Source organism: Artibeus jamaicensis, unplaced genomic scaffold, assembly GCF_021234435.1.
Source record: "Artibeus jamaicensis isolate MK-2021 breed Jamaican fruit bat unplaced genomic scaffold, CSHL_Jam_final contig_484, whole genome shotgun sequence".
In the NCBI taxonomy this organism is placed as follows: domain Eukaryota; kingdom Metazoa; phylum Chordata; class Mammalia; order Chiroptera; family Phyllostomidae; genus Artibeus; species Artibeus jamaicensis.
The window spans coordinates 6,145,339-6,165,582 of record NW_026521859.1 but is presented as its reverse complement, the minus strand read 5'-3'; the positions used below and the strand labels follow the sequence as shown (position 1 = coordinate 6,165,582).

Genomic DNA, 20,244 nt, shown 5'->3' with positions numbered 1-20,244 from the left:
TCAATATTGCTGAGGCTATTTGGGGTCATTTTTAGTACCATATAAATTTTTGGAATACTTTTTTTAGATTTGTGAGATATGCCATTGGTATAGGAATTGCATTGAATCTATAGATTGCTTTAGGTACTATGGATATTTTAATGATGTTAATTCTTCCAGTCCAAGAACATGGTATAAGCTTCCACTTATTTGTATTTTCCTCAGTTTCTTTCTTCAGTGTCTTATAGTTTTTTGAGTACAGCCCTTTTACCAACTTCATTAAATTTATTCCTAGCACCACCTTTTTGTTTTTGTAATAGTAATTGGGACTGTTTTATTCCTTTCTCTTTCTAGTAGTTCATTACTGGTGCATAAGAAGGTGATGAATTTATGAATATTAACTTTATATCTCACTACTTTGCTGAGTAGTGAGATTCACTTATTCACTGAAATTGCATTTACTTATTTAGTTCAGTTCAGGATTTTTCTTGGTGGAGACTATGAGGTTTTCTGTGTACAATATCATGTTGTCTGTAAATAATAACAGTTTCACTTTCTCATTTCCAATTTGGATACTTATTATTTTCTTCTTCTTGTCTGATCACTGAGGCTAGGACTTCCAGTACTATGCTGCATAAGAGTGTGACAGCAGACATCCCTGTCTTATTTCTGATTTTAAGGGAAATTCTTTTAGTTTTTGCCCAATGAGTATGATATTGGCAGGAAGTTTTTTATATTCAGTCTTTATTATATTGAGTTATGTTCTCTCTACTTCCACTGAGTGTTTTTATCATAAATGGGTGTTGGGTTTTAGCAAATGCTTTTTCTTCATCTGTTAATATTATCATGTGACTTTTGTCTTTCATTTTATTTGTATGATGCATCACATTTATTGATTTTTGAATATTGTACCATACATGCATCCCTTGGATGAATCCCAGTTGATTGTAGTGTATGGTCTTTATAATGTACTTCCAGATCCAGTTTGAGAATTTTAGCATCTATGCTTATCAGAGATATTGGCCTATAATTTTCTTTTTTTGTTGTATTTTGGGACTGGTTTTTGAATTTGGATAATAGTGACCTCATAAAAAGAGTCCGTAAGTTTCCCTGTTCTTGAATTTTTTTGGAATAGTTTGAGGATAGGTATTAGTTCTTTTTTTTAAAAATATTTTATTTATTTATTTTTAGAGAGAGGGGAAGCGAAGGAGAAAGAGAGGGAGAGAAACATCAATGTGTGGTTGCCTCTAGTGTGCCCCCTCTGGGGGACCTGGCCCACAACCCAGGCACGTACCCTGACTGAGAATTGAACCAATGACCCATTGGTTTGCAGAGCTGTGCTCCATCCACCAAGCTACACCAGCCAGGGCAGTTATTCTTTAAATGTTTGGTAAAATTTACTTGTGATGCCATCTGGTCCAGGGTTTTGTATGCTAGGAGTTTTTTTTAATTACTGCTTTAATTTCACTGTTGTTATTGGTCTATTCAGGTTTTCGGATTCTTCCTGATTCAGTTTTGAAAGGTTGTACGTTTCTAGAAATTTGTCCATTTTGCCCAGATTGTCCAATTTCTTGGCATATACCATATTTTTGGACTATAAGATGCACCCCCCCCCAAATTTGGAAAGAATAATGGTTGTTAAGGCTTCCGTTGAGTTCTGTTTACATTTACATTGGTGAAATATTATGTTATTTATGTTATTAAATATTTTACCACATTTTTTGCTTCAAATTTTTTTTCTATTTTTCTCCTCTAAAACCTAGGTATGTCTTATGGTCCAAAAAATATGGGGTAATTCTTCTTAGTAATTTCTTACAATCCTTTGTATTTCTGTGGTATCAGTTGACACTTCCCCTCTTTCATTTCTGATATTACTTATTTGGGTTCTCTTTCTTTTTTTCTTGATGCATCTGGTTAGAGACTTGTTACTTTTGTTTATCTTTTCAATAAACTATCTCCTGGATTCATTGAGCTTTTACATTTTTGTCTCTATTTCATTTATTTCTGCTCTGTTATTGATTAATTCCTTCCTTCTACTCACTCTGTGCTTTGTTATTGTTGTTTTTCTAGTTCTTTCAAGTGTAGGGTTAGGTTGTTTATTTGAGATTTTTCTATTTTCCTGAGGTAAGGAAAGATAGTAATAATAAGAACTTTCATGTCACTTGTTTTCACTGTGTCCCATAAATTTTGGGTTGTTGTGTGTACATTTTCACTGTTTTCCAGCTAGTTTTTGATTTGTTTCTTGATCTCATTAGTTTTTTTTTAAAGATTTTATTTATTTATCTTTAGAGAGGAAGGAAAGGAGAGGAGAGAAATATCAATGTATGATTGCCTCTTGTGTGTCCCCTGCTGGAAACTGGCCTGCAACCCAGGCATGTGCCCTGACTGGGAATCAAACCACGATACTGGTTTGCAGGCCTGTGCTCAATGCACTGAGCGACACCAGCCAGGGCTTGATCTCATTGTTAATGCATTATTATATGTTCATTATTTTATAACATATTATTTAGCTTCCATGTATGAATGTCTTTGTGTTCTTTTTTGAGCTTGATTTCTAGTTTTAAGTCATCATGATAAAAAACAGTGCTTGATATGACTTCAATTTTCTTTTTTAAACATATTTTATTGATTATGCCATTACAGTTGTTCCATTCCCCCCTTCATTCCCCTCCACCCTGCACACCCCTCCCCCACCATCCCCTCTTTAGTTTTTGTCCATGTGTCACAATTTTCTTGAATTTGCTAAGGCTTATTTTGTGTCCTACCATGTGGTCTATTTTTGAGAATGATCTATGTGCATTTGAGAAGAATGTATACTCTGCTTCTTTGGGATGAAATGCTCTGCAAATGTGAATTAAATCCATTTGATCTACTGTGTCATTTAATGCTGCTATATCCTTGTTGGTTTTTTGTCGGGAAAAACTGTCCACCATTGACAGTGGGGTGTTAAAATAACCTACAGTGACTTTATTTTTGTCGAACTCTTTTTTTAAGTACTCCAAGATTTTCTTTATATGTTTGTGTGCCCTCTGTTGGTTTCATATATGTTTAAAGGGTTATATCCTCTTGTGGGACTGACCCTTTACATACTATATCATGACCTTCTTTGTTTCTTGTTATGGTCTTTAGTTCAAAGTCTGTTTTGTCAGATAGAAGTATTGCTCTGCCAGCTTTCCTTTGGTCTCCATTGGCTTGAAATATTTTTTTTTATTCCCTCATTTTCAGTCTGTGTAAATGTTTTGTTCTGAAGTGGTTTTCTTACAGGTACCATACATGGAGGTCATCTTTTTTCATACATTCAGCCACCCTATGTCTTTTGATGGGAGCATTCAATCCATCACATGTAAGGTTATTATTGATAGGTGCTTATCCATTGCCATTTTTTCCCTTTGTACCTGTGTTCCTCTCTCCATATATATTTTTTTTCTTCCTCTTAAAGCAGTCCCTTTAGCATCTCTTGCAATGCTGGTTTGGTGGAGATGTATACATTTGGCTTTTTTTTTTTTTTGGTCTTTGAAGTTATTTATTTCACCTTCTGTCTTAAAATGAGAGCCTTGTTGGATAGGGTAGTCTTGGTTAGAAATACTTGTTTTTCATTACTTAGAATATCTCATGTCAGTCCCTTCTGGCCTGTAGTATTTGTGTTGAGAAATCAGTTGGATGCTTTATTAGACCTCCTTTTTAGGCAGCTAACTGTTTCTTTCTCACTGCCTTTAAGATTCTCTCTTTATCTTTTAACTTTGCTATTTTGTGATGTGTCTTGATGTGGGCCTATTTGGGTTCATCTTGACTGGGATTCTCTGTGCTTCCTGAATCTACATGACTCTCCCTTACCCAGTCAAGGAAGTGTTCTGTCATTATTTCTTCAAACAGGCTTTCTAACATTTCTTCCCTTTCTTCTCTTTCTGGTATCTCTATGATACAAATATTGTTCCATTTTATGTTGTCCCAAATTTCTCTTACACTATCCTCACACTTTTTAAGTCTTTCTTCATTTTGTCGTTCTGACTGAATGCATTTTAACATCATGTCTTCCAAGTTGTTGACTTATTTCTTTACTTCATCTAGCCTGATTTTAATTCTTTCTCATATATTCTTCATTTCAGATATTGTATTCTTCATTTCCAGCTGGTTCTTATTTATAGTTTCTATGTCTTTTTTCATGTTGATGTAGTTCTCATTAAATTACTAGAGCATCCTTATAACCATTACTTTGAATTCCCTGTGTGATGATTTGCTTGCCTCAATTTCATTTAGCTCTTTTTATGGGGATTTCTCCTTTTCTTTAATTTGGAGGTTGTTTCTTTATCTCCCCATTTTACCTGTCTTGACTTCCTGTCTTGTGGTGTGGTCTTATGTGGATGGAATTCTGTGGTACCTGATCTGGATGCTCTGGGAATACCCTTTATGTGGATTATGTGTGATTTCCTACTGTATTTGGGTCCTGAATGTTGTTGGCCTATTTGTTGTCGAAATCTTCCCTCTAGCTGTTTGACTGAGAGGCTTAACCTCCACAATATCTTGTACACTGTTATACAGGTGTTAATAGAACAAAGAAAAACAACACAAAAAATGTAACCAAAACAAGCACCCCCCAACAACAGCAATATCATTGACAAAAGATCAAAAATAGTAACAGTGGGAAGAGAAATGTAATATTAGGGAAAGGGGGAAATAAAGAGTAAGAGAAGACCAAGGGACAGAAAAGTGATTACAGGAAAAGAAAAGGGAAAAGAACTAATATGAATAATGAATTGAAAGAGGGAAACAGGAAAAATGGACAAAGAAAGAGAAAGAATGCCCTGGCTGGTGTAGCTCAGTGGACTGAGCACAAGCTGTGAACCAAAGGATTGCCGGTTAGATTCCCAGTCAGGGCACATGCCTGGGTTGTGGGCCAAGTCCCCAGTGGGATCCACGTGAGAGGACATCACACATTGATGTTTCTCTCCCTTTCTTTCTCCCTTCCTTCCCTTCTCTCTAAATAAATAAATAAAGTCTTTTAAAAAAGAAAGAGAAAGAATGACAAAAATAAGGAAAGGAGAGAAACAATGGGGTAATCAAAGGTAAGAGTAAAATAAGAGATGTAAAAGAGAAAATGGAGCAACAAAAATAGAAGAAAAAGATAAAATAGGAAAAATAATAAGGCTATGAGAAAGAAAAAATAATGCAAATAAATAAAAAAGAACAAAGTGGAGTTCATCTCAGCAGAATTTGGTGCTTGCCTGCTGGGCTCTCCCTTTGGATATGGCTCTGATTTTGTGTGAGCTAATATCAGGTGTTCTTCACGCCTAGCATTCAACAACTTGTTTGAAGGTAAAAGCAATCCACACTATGTGGCTGATTCCTCTGGGCTTGGCTGCTCCTAGGATTGGCCAAGCTGCTCTGAAAAGCTGGGTTTTATCATCATTGGTTTCAGTGGTATGTCAGCAAAGGACCCAAGTCACAGCAGAATCTGCCTCTGCCTGTCTCTGCCTGCCAACCTACTGTCAGTCTTAGATTCCATTTTCCAGGATTTCTTATACTAGTTCATTTTGTACATTTATGCCGTATTTTTGTCTAATGGATTTCTTGGAGAATGTATCTTCTATCCATTCATAGAAAGGGTCTATCTGTTGTACTGCTATGGCTACCAGGGCAAGACTCACGGTTTATGAAAATTTCCACTCAGTCAGATAGTTATCAACTGATGTATCAAGAGTAGTATTTGACAGAGCTAATTCAGTCAAGTGAAAAAAAGATAAGTTGCAGGTATGGTATAACTTTATGATTTCTGATGTTGCTAATTAAGAAGCAAGTGATGGTATCTTAAGAGCTGTCAATTCCTTAAATAAAACATGTCAGTATCTAACAGTTTCTGGCACATAGTAGGTACTTAAGTAGGTTGAATAAATTTTTTGTCCATTTACCATTATCAAAGTGTGCACAGAAGCTGGTAATAAAAAGAAGCATTCTCTATCCATTTTAATGAGGGAGTCAAACATTTAGTCAGCATACATCATTGTGAATAAAGACTCTGTGATAAGCCTAAAGGAAATGCTTGCTGTGATGTCTTGTTCTGAAGGCCTTGCCCCATCTTTTATTTGATCTGGAAGAATTTTAGGGGGACTCATATTAAATGTTAACTAATCAAACTATAGGAATTTGTTTCTAAGCCATTTGGCCACCAAGATGATTATTAACATTGTAAAATCAATTTAGAGCCATTTTTACATGTTTAAAATCATGTTATAATTTCCTAAATCAGCATGTAAATCAGCTTGAAATGAAGGTTAGGAATTATCAGTCAATACATCAGTTGATCAAGTACTGAATTGGTGTTGTGGACATTTGAAGATGCGCAGGTAATAGCCCTGACCTTGATCATTTTATAATCCATTTAAGGAGACTGTGTATATGCAGATAACATCATATTATATTACAACTTGTCAAATTAATAGCCAGACAATAAACGTTTTATTTTCCCCAACACTTGTAATAGATTGGACTTTCCTAAGATGGAAACATGGAACAACCAAATAAAATTTGTTAGATAATCTATCAGGAATTCACTTGAACTACAGAAGGAAATAAAAACAATTATTTTTTTTCTTCTTTTCTTCAAATTAGGTCATGGAACTAAAGGAGTATTTGAGCTTCTGTCTGGATGGCGGAGAACCAGAGAAAATTTGCCCTTCAAAGACAGGGTAGCAGATGCCTATTCTGATGTGATGGTCACCTATACCATGACCAGCTCCCTGTACCTCATTACCTTTGGCATGGGTGCCAGCCCATTCACAAACATAGAGGCTGTAAAAGTCTTCTGTCAGAACATGTGTGTCTCCATTCTGTTAAACTACTTCTACATTTTTTCTTTCTTTGGCTCCTGTCTGGTCTTTGCTGGCCAGCTAGAGCAAAACCGTTACCACAGCATCTTTTGCTGCAAAATCCCTTCTGCAGAATACCTGGACCGCAAACCCGTGTGGTTCCAGACAGTGATGAGTGATGGGCATCAACAGACATCCCATCATGAGACGAACCCTTACCAGCACCACTTTATTCAGCACTTCCTCCGTGAGCATTACAATGAATGGATTACCAATATCTATGTGAAGCCATTTGTTGTCATCCTTTATCTCATTTATGCCTCCTTCTCATTCATGGGATGTCTACAGATCAGTGACAGAGCTGACATCATCAGTTTGCTAGCCAGTGATTCCCCAAGCGTTTCCTATGCCATGGTTCAGCAGAAATATTTCAGCAACTACAGCCCTGTGATAGGATTCTATGTCTATGAGCCCCTTGAGTACTGGAACAGCAGTGTCCAGGAGGATCTACGAAGACTATGTAGTGGGTTCACTGCAGTGTCCTGGGTGGAGCAGTATTACCAGTTCCTGAAAGTTAGCAACATCAGCGCCAATAACAAGAGTGACTTTATCAGTGTCCTACAGAGTTCCTTTTTAAAAAAGCCAGAATTCCAGCACTTTCGAAATGACATCATCTTCTCCAAGGCAGGGGATGAGAATAACATCATTGCATCTCGCTTGTATCTGGTAGCAAGAACTAGCAGAGACAAGCAGAAGGAAGTCATAGAAGTGTTGGAGAAGCTGAGGCCCCTGTCTCTCTCAAAGAGTATCCGATTCATTGTGTTCAACCCCTCCTTTGTGTTCATGGACCATTATGGCTTGTCTGTCACAGTGCCTGTTCTGATTGCAGGCTTTGGTGTTCTCCTGGTGTTAGTCCTTACTTTTTTCCTAGTGATCCACCCTCTGGGAAACTTCTGGCTTATTCTTAGTGTCACCTCAATTGAGCTGGGCGTTCTGGGCTTAATGACATTATGGAATGTCGACATGGATTGCATTTCTATCTTGTGCCTTATCTACACTTTAAATTTTGCCATTGACCACTGTGCACCACTGCTTTACACATTTGTATTAGCAACCGAGCACACCCGAACGCAATGTATAAAAAGCTCTCTGCAAGAGCATGGGACAGCCATTTTGCAAAATATTACTTCTTTTCTTATTGGGTTGGTCCCCCTCCTATTTGTGCCTTCAAACCTGACCTTCACACTGTTCAAATGCTTGCTGCTCACTGGGGGTTGCACACTTCTGCACTGTTTTGTTATCTTACCTGTGTTCCTAACCTTTTTCCCCCCTTCCAAAAAGCACCACAAGAAAAAGAAACGTGCCAAACGAAAGGAGAGAGAGGAAATTGAATGCATAGAAATTCAAGAGAACCCTGATCACGTCACCACAGTCTGATGGGTGTAGACTAATGGATTATTTTTCTTTTCCAGTATTGCACAACGAAGCAGGGCAAGTAAAGCTCAGACCTCAGCTGCTTGGGCTGGCCAGGAGTAACAAAGCAAGTCAGATCAAGAGTGAATTATTCATTACACATCAAAGTGTCCACTTCTTGGAGGAAAGAGAGAATCAAAGAAGGGGGGAAAGTTCTTTGCAACCTTTTCTCCACTAAAGATAAGTTGCTGAATATGATCTAATAGTCCTTTCATGGAATGGATGAATCAATGAAGTATTAGAAGGCCAAAAAACACAACTGCTTTCAAAAATAAAATGCTTAGGAGAGATGGAGAATGAGGAAATGGGGCCTCCAAATAGGGAAAAAGACATAGAAAATGTCAAAAATTGCCATGGCACTTTTCATATTTGTTTTTTGAACGGGTTAGTCAAAAGAAACCTATGCACTTGGGAAGTACATATTTAATTCTGTCTGAACCAAAGGTCTTCCCAATCCATTTTATGTGTATATATATATGTATATATGTTATATATACATATACTTAGATTTGTCTTTAGTGTGCATTGACATTCGTGTGGAGGGAGATGTCCATTTGCAGATAGGCTGGCCTTTCTCTAGGAAGTCAAATCAGCCTTAGCCAAATACAGGAGCATTCATGGTCACTCCAAATCAACTCATGTGTTTTAGAAGCAAGAGTATTATTCAACTGCATTAAACACAATAAACAGAGATGTGAATCTATTAGATTCTGAATATCATGTTGTCAGTCTTTGAAATTCTTACTTTGGATAACTTGGCAAAAAATACAATAGGTATTTGAATTAAATACCACATGAACAAGGTTTAAAACCTCATGTTAGAGCTAAATTGTTGACATGGCTTTTTATTGTCTTTCAATGGTTCTCTGTATTTGAGGAGGCTGATTTGGTTACATTCAGAGAGCTCACCCACTGCAAATGAGCACTTTACACATACTGTCTATACATATGTGTATAAGGGTGTACAAGTATGTATCTTTGTGTGTGTGTGTGTTTGTGTGAGCTTGTGTATTCAATAGTTATAGTGTTCTCATTTTAGATGGTGAAAATATATTGCTGTGGAGTATAGATAATTACCATAGAAGAAAAGAGACATAACTAAGAAACTTGTGGAATGAAATAGAGTAAATGGACTGTCGTCACTCATCGTACACCATCAACTGGTTCTCAGTGTAAAAAAATATTCTAATCCTATAAAGTCTATTGTGTTCCTTGCATTGATATTTGGAACATTAACCCAGGCCACAATCACTACCATAGTGGTCACTATAACTACTGCAATATCATTTTGTAGCTTCTTGCTGTATCATTGTTCTTATAATCTGAACAGCGCTCCTCATTTGGCCCACCTTCCAGGGTGATGGTAGTTCTCCATAGGTGGCATATTAGTTGTAACTGCTACCAAATTCTCTCTCAAAAAAATGCTGAGGTCAATGTTTTGATTGAGCTCAAGTTAAAAACTGCTCCCCAGCAGATAGACTCAGTCTGTTGGGTGCTTACTTGGATTAGTGCTCTGCTTCCTGTCACGAAAATTACTAAAAAATGCCTTTTCCTATGCCCAGCAGTAGAATAAGTTAATTTTCAGGTGGGACTGAACAAATGTTAAATGATTATACAATCTGTTAGTAAGCTCTTTTACCTGGAAAAGAGTTACTGTCCCCTACCAACTTTGGTTGAATATTTTTATTGAACTTAAAATATTAAAATCTAAAAACAAAAAAAAGCCAATCCCCTGAACTCAGTTAAGTTTAGAAAAAAATTTGGTAGATATAGGCTTTGGAAATGAAGTTTATAAATTAATACAGCAACAAAACAAGTGTACCTCTTACAAATAGACTTTACCACAATATTAAGGGAGAAGAGAACTGTCTCTGAAATTAAAAAATATGTATATTTAACCAAATGTTACTTTATTAAATGGCATTTGTTTTGTCCTACCTTGAGGTAATTGAGTTCCTGTTAGAAATTATCTATGTCTTAACAGTTGTGTTAATCTGGACGCAATATCAATAGACTGAGTATGGAAAATAATCGCCATAAGCATAGGGTTATTGTTCTTACATTATTCGTAAAGTCATGTCACAGATAACCTTAGCCTTTTACCTCCTGAGCTGCTCTGCTATGATGAACTAGTGTTTGGCATTGATAAATATAAAGGCCATGGTCTCATATCTGAAGTAGAGGTTTCTGAGGAGTTGGGGTTATTCTTTTGGGGGGGAAATTCTTCTTAGACAATCTGGTCATCACTTGTTAATATTTCTTTTACATCCTTTCTAAAAAATAAGAGGTAATCACCTGAGAAATTCCACTAACTATATCACTTCATTTTTTTCCCAAGGCATACCAGATTCCCAAGGATTTACCAATGTTTAAAAAGCTTGCCTATTTGGGTCATTTTTTCTTAATTACCGTACTCAATTTCACATGCAAAGAAGGTTGGCAGGCTGATTTAGAAAGAAAGAGTCAAGTATGCCAGTTGCTGAATGCATATAGGAATAATGGTGTGTGTTATCTAACCACTGGGGCAGTTCTAATACCATTGCTTCACGTACAATGTCTATTTGGAAGGGGAAAACACTTTTAGGAGGGTTATATCTTAAAGGATTAAAGTGACTAAGATAAATATGAATTTCTCATTGCTCAAGTGACTAGAAGTGTGGAATTTTGAAAAGGGCATTATTTTTTTTTAGGACATCATGGTACTCTATAGTGAACTATAGCAGTAATTTATTGAAATGGAAGTACTTGTCCTGGAAGAGTTAATATACTACTCACATGCCCTAACTCAGTCCCGGGAAGTAATTTAGGCCTACAAAGAATCTAACTAGATTTCATCTGACCTCCCAAACTTACTCTGAAACAGATATTTGCAAAAATTCTAAGAATGCCAAAATACATCCTAAAATATAAGATCATGATTTGCAGGTAATACTCAAACTCTGCCTTTTTCGATAGTTTGTGTGTAACTCTCCCTGGTTTTTCAATTTTACTTTTATTGTTTTGTCCATTTGTAAAATGTTGGAAGTGTTCCAATTAGAAACTTATCTACTGCTAGAAGATGGCCAATCAACTCTTAGAAGAGAAGAAACCTGCAGAAAATTTATCAGATGTGTAGAATATTTTATTGTTGATGTGTTTTTTTCCCTTAAAGTGAGAGATTTCAAGTTCGTAAAAACCACCCCTTTTCTGAATGTAAACTGGAATGTAGATTTGTTTTCTTTCATTAGAATTTATATTTAAAGTAGAAAGACCATAAGAGCTCACTCTCTATGATGGTTAATAAAACTTCAAAGAAGTACTCATCTAAATTTTAGAAAAAGATATGGCTAAAAGTTAAATTCTTAACCTCCTATAGTTAAAAATAATCATATGCTAATTTTGAACATGCTGACTTTTTTTAATGAAGGGTGCACCTAAAGGTCATCCGATGAATTCTTCCAGGGACCGCAAACCTCTTTGAAAGTTGTGCATGAATATTCTATGAAAGAATTATTCTCTTCTGTGGTTGTATCATGTGAGTGTTTCTTTACCATTTAATTTCTATTTATTTCCACAGATTTTTTATTTTCCTTTGTGAGCTTAGAAGAATAATTATGACAAATGAAGCTCCTATGATACTATAATAGCCATTCTTGAATGTTGAATTCAAGAGGGTGAGAGCTTTGTCCATTTTGTAATTACCCATTACACTTACCCATAATGAACTAATCCATCTAGACTTATGGTTAGAGCTAGGGATTAACTTGCCATTCAGAATTAGATGCATCTTTATAAGTTGACTGTAAATATCATAATTACAGTCACATATTTTCATGACCAAATAGTTATGAATGCTTGACACTATGCATGCATTGTTACTAATAGTACGTAGACTTTTAAAGACACTATTTTCATGGTTATTGCAACTTTATTACATTTTTCATATCACCTAGTAATAAATGCCTTGTAAGTTTTGGTCCCAAGGACCTAAATTCCATAGAAAGTTCTATCCTAAGGGGAACAATTTAAAAATTGCCTTCTTTGGATGTCAATGGCAGCAACCTCTTCTATAATGTCCTCTGGAAAATTCTAGAAGCTAAACCTGGCTTCCAAATAAAGAACATACCAGATTCTGTGTCAGTAATTAAGCATACTTTAATGTCCTGTGCTTCCTAATATCATGGTGATCCTTAGAATACAATGCCTTGAAACTGGAATTTAGATGTTGTCTCCTGTGGATTGGAGAACTCCGTGATCTGCCTAACCTCTTTCTAGAGGGATCTCTCTGTTCAGTCTAGTTTATTGATATTTGCAGATAATGTTGATAATCCTTTCAGAGGAGATCACATTCAAGGTGGTATGGCTGTAGACAATAGTCCTTTCAAATGTGAACCTGAAACCTAATTTATTCCAAAAGAGATCTAAAAGCACTCTTGTTCCTTTAAAAAAAACAACAATTAAGACATTTTGCTCTTTCTGTGTTTCAAAAGAATAATTGTGACAAATTTTATGACATTGATTCAAAACCCGTCCACAGTTGAATTATTATGCCCTTGAAATATCCCTATCTTGAATCTAAATATAAAACTCAGCATCATGACTGTGGTGTAGGCATTTACACCAGCCCAGCTATGATCTGCCAATATATTATGTAGAGGGAAAACTAGCTCACTTTTTTTTTTACTGCTTTATCTCCAAAATCATGACTACAAATATATTTATCCAAATGAAAGCAGAAAAATCATAAATGAAAGCCATAAAGTTTGTTGCATGCGGTCCAAGAGGGGAAGGAGTATATATAGGTATAATAGCAATAAATTACTTTGATTTCTAAGCTAAATTACCAAGATCTGACTCACCATTATGTTTTAGTTAGAAGAGCAAGAGATATTGTTCTGTTTTTGAAGTTTTAAGGAGTTGGATCAGGCAACATTTGGACTAAGATTGAAAGGATGCTAAGAAATGAGCCCACGTGCTTAAGAATTAGGATGCCTGTAAGTAGGTGTAATGGAACAGGTGGAAAAATTCTACATATTTTACAGTTTAGGATACAGAGAATTGCATGGTGCCTAAAAAGTATAGATTCTTGACTGCTGGCAAATTAATTATATGCAAATATATCCCACTTTAAGATTTCTCCTTATTTGTTAGATTCATAACCTAATCTTTGCAGGGAAAGTGCTCCTGAATTTCCAAACATGAACCGGCAAGCTTGAGACATAGATCTTTTTTGTGGTGAAGTAGGCTACTAAGGATACTTCTTGAAAAGAAGTGTCAAGTAAGTTCCCAGATAGGCATTTTTCATTTCCAGGGATGACTGTTGGCACTGATCTGATTTGGTACATCCTTGAGGCATAATGGACACTCTTTTGATATTTTCTCTGTACTTAATGAGCATCTATCTGTTGCCAATAGCAAAGTCACTTGCTTTTGTTATCAAATGAAAAACAATTCACATGGAGAAGTACATAGGGTCAAAAATCATATACTAGAATAATACAGATGAGTTGTCTACAGATAACATCATTTTCTTTTGTACCTCTAAACATATTGTTAAAATGAAATGGGCTTACACCCTAACCTGAGAAATTCAATAAGGCACATAATTTTAATGTATTAAGTATTTACTGAAAATAATTACTAAATTTGGCTTTTTATAAATTACAGAAAGTCAGTTCCTATTTTTCCCCAGTTAAAGTTTTTCCTAAGAAAGATTTCAAGGGTCATGCTAATCATGAAGTCTAAAAGTAAGAAAAAAATGAAGAAACATTAGAAACAGAGGGGCAATGACATTGACTGGTTATGTGTGGTCTCTGCTTCATGTCACATGTTTGTACTTATCTGAACTGGGATTTTTAGAAGTCATTTGTAACTGTCTTCTGGTTTCCCATGGGGCTAATGGCATCACCAGGTACAGGAATGGGATGGTTTCCTTTTACTCTATTTTCAAGGTTATTAGAGCAGTTGTGTTACCCACTGTGAGAGCAGTGGAGAAATAAGAACTTGAAGAATTCCCTAAAAGTAACTAGGAGAGATGGGTAAAGGAAAAGTAGAGAGTATTCTAACTGTTGCTTTCCAGTCCCATATAAAATCAGTAGCTTGGATTTCAGCAAGGGCAGCCTACAGTATGTTGGGGGGAGTCTTTATGTACTTTAAGATAGCCAAGTGAATCTCCCCCTGGAAACTGAAGTACCTTCCATCATTCTATTTTGCTAATTTGCTGGCTATTGTGAGCCACAATAACAGAGATGCAAAAAGACCAAACTGTCATATTCCTGCAAGTCCTGCTGCCGTGTGCAGCATCTATTTTGAGGTACAATCAAGAAATTCTGGTATCTCTTCTTCTCAAACATAAAAGTGCTAGGTACTGATAGATTATACCTTAAACTCAGCAATGCAAATATCCCCAAGTTTAGCAGAGCTGAAGTAAGAACTTATACTTTCTTGTTAGTTATGCGTATTTTTCAGCAATAAACTTTCTTGCTCTTAAATAAGAAATCTGTCACAGTTTGTAAAGGGCAAAGATCTCTCTAAGCTACCTCATAAGGGTATTTAAAGACAAAATGGCATGCAACCTTTGATTAAATGACAATATATTAAAGCCACAAAGCAATATTATTTATCACTTCTGCTTGATGTTCTTTCACTCTGTAAATGTAGACCAGGCTAAATGTAAAAGACATACCACATGTGCATTCCTAATTGTGCATTCTGGTTAATATAATATTTGTTAATATGAAATCTCTCAGGGCAGTTGTTTGGTTGTCTCTCTACAGACATTCCAGAGCACAAAATATGGTTCAGAAAGAGAAGTAACCTGACATCGGCTTCTAGTCAGTGTTTTACCTACTGAAATGCAAAATACTCAAATAATCTATGAATGATTTTAGTAAAAATTCCAAGTGATTTTTTTATTCATGGAGGGAAAATGGACTTTGCTTATTTACCCTAAGAAAACTTTTTAAAAAGTTACCAGTATTTGGCATTTTACTTAGGTTTCCTTTTCTCCTGGATGCCATTGCTATTATTTTTAGTTGAACTGAAGTTCTGAAATGCAGGTCATTTTTGGAAATGTTAGAATCAGTGAGAAGAAAACTACTGTGAAGAAATTCTCTTCACCCATGCATTACCAAGTGGTAGGAATAAAAGTAAAAGTTGAACCCCTTCATTTCTTTTCCTAAACAAAAATCTCACTTACTCTTAATTCTGGCTAAACAAAATATTAATTTCTCTAACAAAATTAAGAAGGATGATAAGAGGTACAAAATTATGAGATACCAGTGTCTTATCAATATAATCCAATAGAAAACCACCATTTTCAGATGTTTTTTTCAAGAACATTATTTTTTAATATTTAATGACATATTGGTTTTTACTACATATCACTCATGAAGTCTCATTATCACTTCTACAAATCGTACAAATATATTTTTTAAAAACCCTCTAAAATGCTCTGCTTTGTATTTTGGACTCTAAAACTAAAGCTACTTATTTAGGAAAGGTTAAAAAAAGAATTTTGAACATGAATGTCAATTTCAAAAATATTATCAAAATTATAGCTTCATCTCCAAATATCTTCAAAGTAGGGAGATGCCTGAGCACCCATTTTAGATTTATTTGCTTTTCATGAGAAGCAAATATTCTCATAGATCTTCAAAAATATCCAAATTCCTAAATTGCTTGCATTTGATTCATTATAAAAACTTACTCCCATTTTCTATAAGTTAAAAAACTTATAGACCAGGTTTTTATAACTGTAATAATAAATAAAAAATAACAAATGACTCCTTATAGATTTGCACATGTAAACACAGATTCAATAATTACATTAATCTCAGATTCAATCACGGGAAAATGTGTTGCAAATATTTCCTTATTTCATTATTATTTTTCTTCTTTGGATGCACAGAGTTATAAAAATTTTAGTGAAATTCCTCAGGATTATTCTGTTTAAGAAATCTAGCTCTAAAGCCTAAAGGTAAAATCCGTAAGAAAAGTAATAAAGTCTTAGCTACTTACAAAGATGTCATCTTAGTTATGTTGACCATAATGCCACTAGGCAAAATTATTTACAGTACTTCTGACTATGTTGTTCTTTTATTTTAACAACAAAAATAATCTACTTCTATTAGTCCTACTAAGGAATAATTGACATATTAAAACAGTAATAGCCCAGGGTGGTGTGGCTCAGTGCATTGAGTGTGGGCCTGCGAACCAAAGGATAGCCTTTCGATTCCCAGTCAGGGCACATGCCTGGGTTGCAGGCCAGTTCCCGGCAGGGGACGCATGAGAGGTAACCATACATTGATATTTCTCTCCATCTCTCCTTCCCTTCCCCTCTAAAGATAAATAAATAAAATCTTAAAAAAAAAACAGTAATAGATGGTACAGGTGTTTACTCTTTAGTTCCTGGGGTCAGCTGACTTTACCAATTCTTTCTGAATCAGTATCCCAAATGCTGCAAGCTGGGCTGTGCCTCGTTTCTTATTGTTACTATGAAGTGCCCCACAGAATGTTGTAACACCTGACTTCTTTATCTAACCTCTAGGATCTCTCGGCCTCTACTCCTTTAGGGATTCTTCTAAGCGAGGAATGAAATTTCCTGACATCTCATTACCTGACAATGTAACATAACAATCTGTACTTCTTTAGTCCTTCATCGAATCACAAGTTTAAAAATTCTAAATTTTGTCTTTTTAAAATAGATTTTATTTATTTATCTTTAGAGGGAAAGGGAAGGAGAGAGGGAAAGAAGCATCAATGTGTGGTTGCCTCTCGTGTATCCCCTGCCGGGAGCTGGTCTGCAACCCAGGCATGTGCCCTGACTGGGAATCGGACTGTGATTCTTTGGTTCACTGGCCCGTGCTCAATCCACTGAGCTACACCAGCCCAGGCTCAATTTTGTCTTTTCAAAATTCAAGAATAAATGTATTAAAAGCTGTACCATGATAATACATATCACTTATTCCTACAGGGTTAAGGTAAGACATTTTGAAATAAATTTAAAACACCTTGGCATTTCTGAGACATACTGAAATATTTATTTGGCCTTTAATAATTGTACTAACTTCAAGTCTAAAGCAATGTATAATCAGTTAGAAAAACAACTTTGTTTAAAGCATCTCACTGCATGACATTTTATTACTGTAGAGACATTAACTATAAAAGTGCTTGAACCAATGACTTTTTACCATGTGGAAGTTACAGAGATGGAGACAGTAATAAACCCGTTGCTCTCAAGCACTGCACAGGGTGACTCACACAGCACACCTGCCAGTCTGCACATGAGACAGTTCCAAGTCTGGAAAATACATTCATGAGCTCTCATCACTGATTCTAAGTATTAAAGCAAAGAATGTTAAATCTTTGAATACCTGACTATTGTATTCTCATGAATAATGTGGCATTACAAGGCATATAAACAACAACCTTCACAGGATTAAGTGCACCTAGTGCCAAAATTAATACTGAAACAATTTAATAACCCACAATCCACTTTAGGTGCTTTGTCATTGGAAAGTCATCTTCATTACTGACATTATTTGCATGACTAAGTGGAGAAGTCAGCTTAATAACATTTCATTTTATATAGTTTGCCCAGAATTTTATATGAGCATTTTCCTGTCTAAATTTAATAATTTAATCATTAACTTAATGCTCAATTTTTTATTTCTAAATTAATTTTCCTTAGAGTAATTAAAACAAGTTTTTCCTTTAATTAAGAATGAGCATGGCTATAAAGGAGTGAAATAAGGACTTAGAAAATTAAACTGGACAGTTGAACATATTTGCAAGCACTGTAGTTTGGGAAAAGAATTACTCATTGTTATTTATATGTTCACCAAGGTGAAATTCCCTACTGCTTTTAATAATGGCAGTTGACATGGCAAACAGTATATTGTACAGTTCCATCTGCTTGGAGACACTTGATAATTATCTATTCAATGAAAAAATAAATGAAAGAATTCTCCCACCTTGGACTTGTCTGGCTATAACCTAATGAAAAGTGAGTTATTTAATAATCTCTATCAATGAAGATCTATATGTGGATTTTTTTAAAGGAGGATATATTTGGATGTCTTTGTTGTTGCTTTATTTTATTTTTCTGGAATTCTCTTTGATAACAAGTTATACAGGAATCAAGCCCCGTATAAAAAAAACAAAATTCAAGTATGTTGAAACGAATTGTCCTTTACAATAAATTAAAATGCTAGAGCCTAAAGCTACCCATATCTTGACAGTGAAATAAAAGGAAATATTATTTAATATGAAGAAAAATACCAAAAGGGTAGGAATGATTTTAAAAAGAGAGGTCAGTAAGAAAAACAAAAAGAAATAAAAACCTTGAAGAGTAAAATAAATAGCTTAACCAATTTTTTAAAAGTTCACTTAGTTTATGTTTATTAGTTTAGTTATTTTTCTATTTTTATTTATTTATTTTTAGAGAGAGGGGAAAGAGAGGGAGAGAAACATCAATGTGTGGTAGCCTCTCATGCGTCGCCCACAGGGGACCTGGCCCACAACCCAGGTATGTGCCCTGGGAATTAAATTTCCAGGTATGTGACTGGGAATCAAGCCAGCAACCCTTTGGTTCACAGGCTGGCACACAATTCACTGAACCACACCAGCCAGGGCAGTTTAGTTATTTTTTAAATGTACACATTGGAAGGGGTCAAAAAGTATTGGAACATATAAATCTCCAAAAGTTTGATGCCCGTTAACCCTAAAAAATACAATACCAGAAATTTGGTTTTATTTTCGGGTCAAAATTTACTGTGGATGGGTTCCTGGAGCACCCCTGCTTTGTTTGGGATTGTGTTCATTTATTCAGAAAATATTTAGGAACACCTATATTAGTGCTGGGCTCAGAGTAAATACCAATATTCAAAGTCTTTGCCTTTGAGGCACTTATGATCTGTTGAGAAAACTTCAGGCTGGGATGTTCAGTGAGGTCAAGGAGAGCATCATGAAATGATCCAGATTGAAGTTAGGGTAAGATTCTAATAGAGGTGAAGGGATTGGCATGACAGACCAGAAGAAGATGGAATGCACAAGAACATGCAGACAAGTATAAGTAGGTTGTCCAAGATGAAGGGTATTAAAGAAGAGACCACTGGGACCCAAATGAGAGTAATTACAAGTGGAATATTATAAAGTAAGGGCCACCAAGTTTTGGGGAACTGTTTAGAGGCGGAAGTGGGATCATGAAGAGAAAGCTTGTTCTGGGATATATTCTTGAGCTTGAGTAAGGTGAAAGGTTTACAAAATATAAACAGTGCCACCCCCTTTTCTGTGTTTTATCTATCAAAGCATCCAAAAATTCAGCAACACTTAAATTTATCATCTTAATTGCTTAGAATATAAAGTTTGCAAGAGCCATTTTAGGACACAAGTTTGATTCTCCTGTTGGTAAGACACCACAGTATTCTGTCATAGATGCCTGTAGGCATCTGGTCACTTTACATACACCTGGTGTTTCTCAGTGTGCAAGACTGAGAGACTGACATGAATCATTTGGAATCTAAACCCTCTGCAAAAACAACTCAAACTGACATACTCAAACTAATCACCTTAGTTAATATGATTAGTTTTGGCAATAATTCTAATAATGCCTGCCAAATAGGGTGGATATTGTTATCCCAGTTTTACAGATTATATTAAGAAAATATAAACAAGCATGTCTGTATGGTAAAATACATCATCTCTTCTTCATAAATCTATATGAAAGGTGCCAATACAGAAGGGTGCAAATACGTATTATATGTGATAAAAATAAGTGCATAGATTTTTCCCTCCACTGGTTCTTTTCTAAATGAAAAATGTAGGACATTACTTTAGTTAAAATGCTTAAAAGTATTTTTAAGTCATATGTTTAAGAGTCACTTTTACTTTCTTTGGATACCACAGTGGAATATATGTGTACACAGTTTTAAACTAATCAATTTAATAATAAACTTTAAAAAAATAATTAGTCTTAATTATAACAATAATAGATGCTCCCCAAAATCAG

The 20,244-nt window shown here is 35.3% G+C and overlaps 1 protein-coding gene across 2 annotated transcripts in view; it reads left to right on the top strand.

Annotated features, from left to right (window-relative positions):
- PTCHD4 (patched domain containing 4) overlaps window positions 1–11,449 on the top strand; it is a 197,187-nt gene extending 185,738 nt beyond the window's left edge. For both annotated transcript variants that reach the window (XM_053668323.1, XM_053668322.1), the window contains exon 3: window positions 6,586–11,449. In XM_053668323.1, the coding sequence (XP_053524298.1) occupies window positions 6,586–8,219 (1,634 nt within the window). In that variant the 3' untranslated portion in view covers window positions 8,220–11,449. The remainder of the gene's footprint in view (window positions 1–6,585) is intronic.
- Window positions 11,450–20,244: the final 8,795 nt, after the last annotated feature.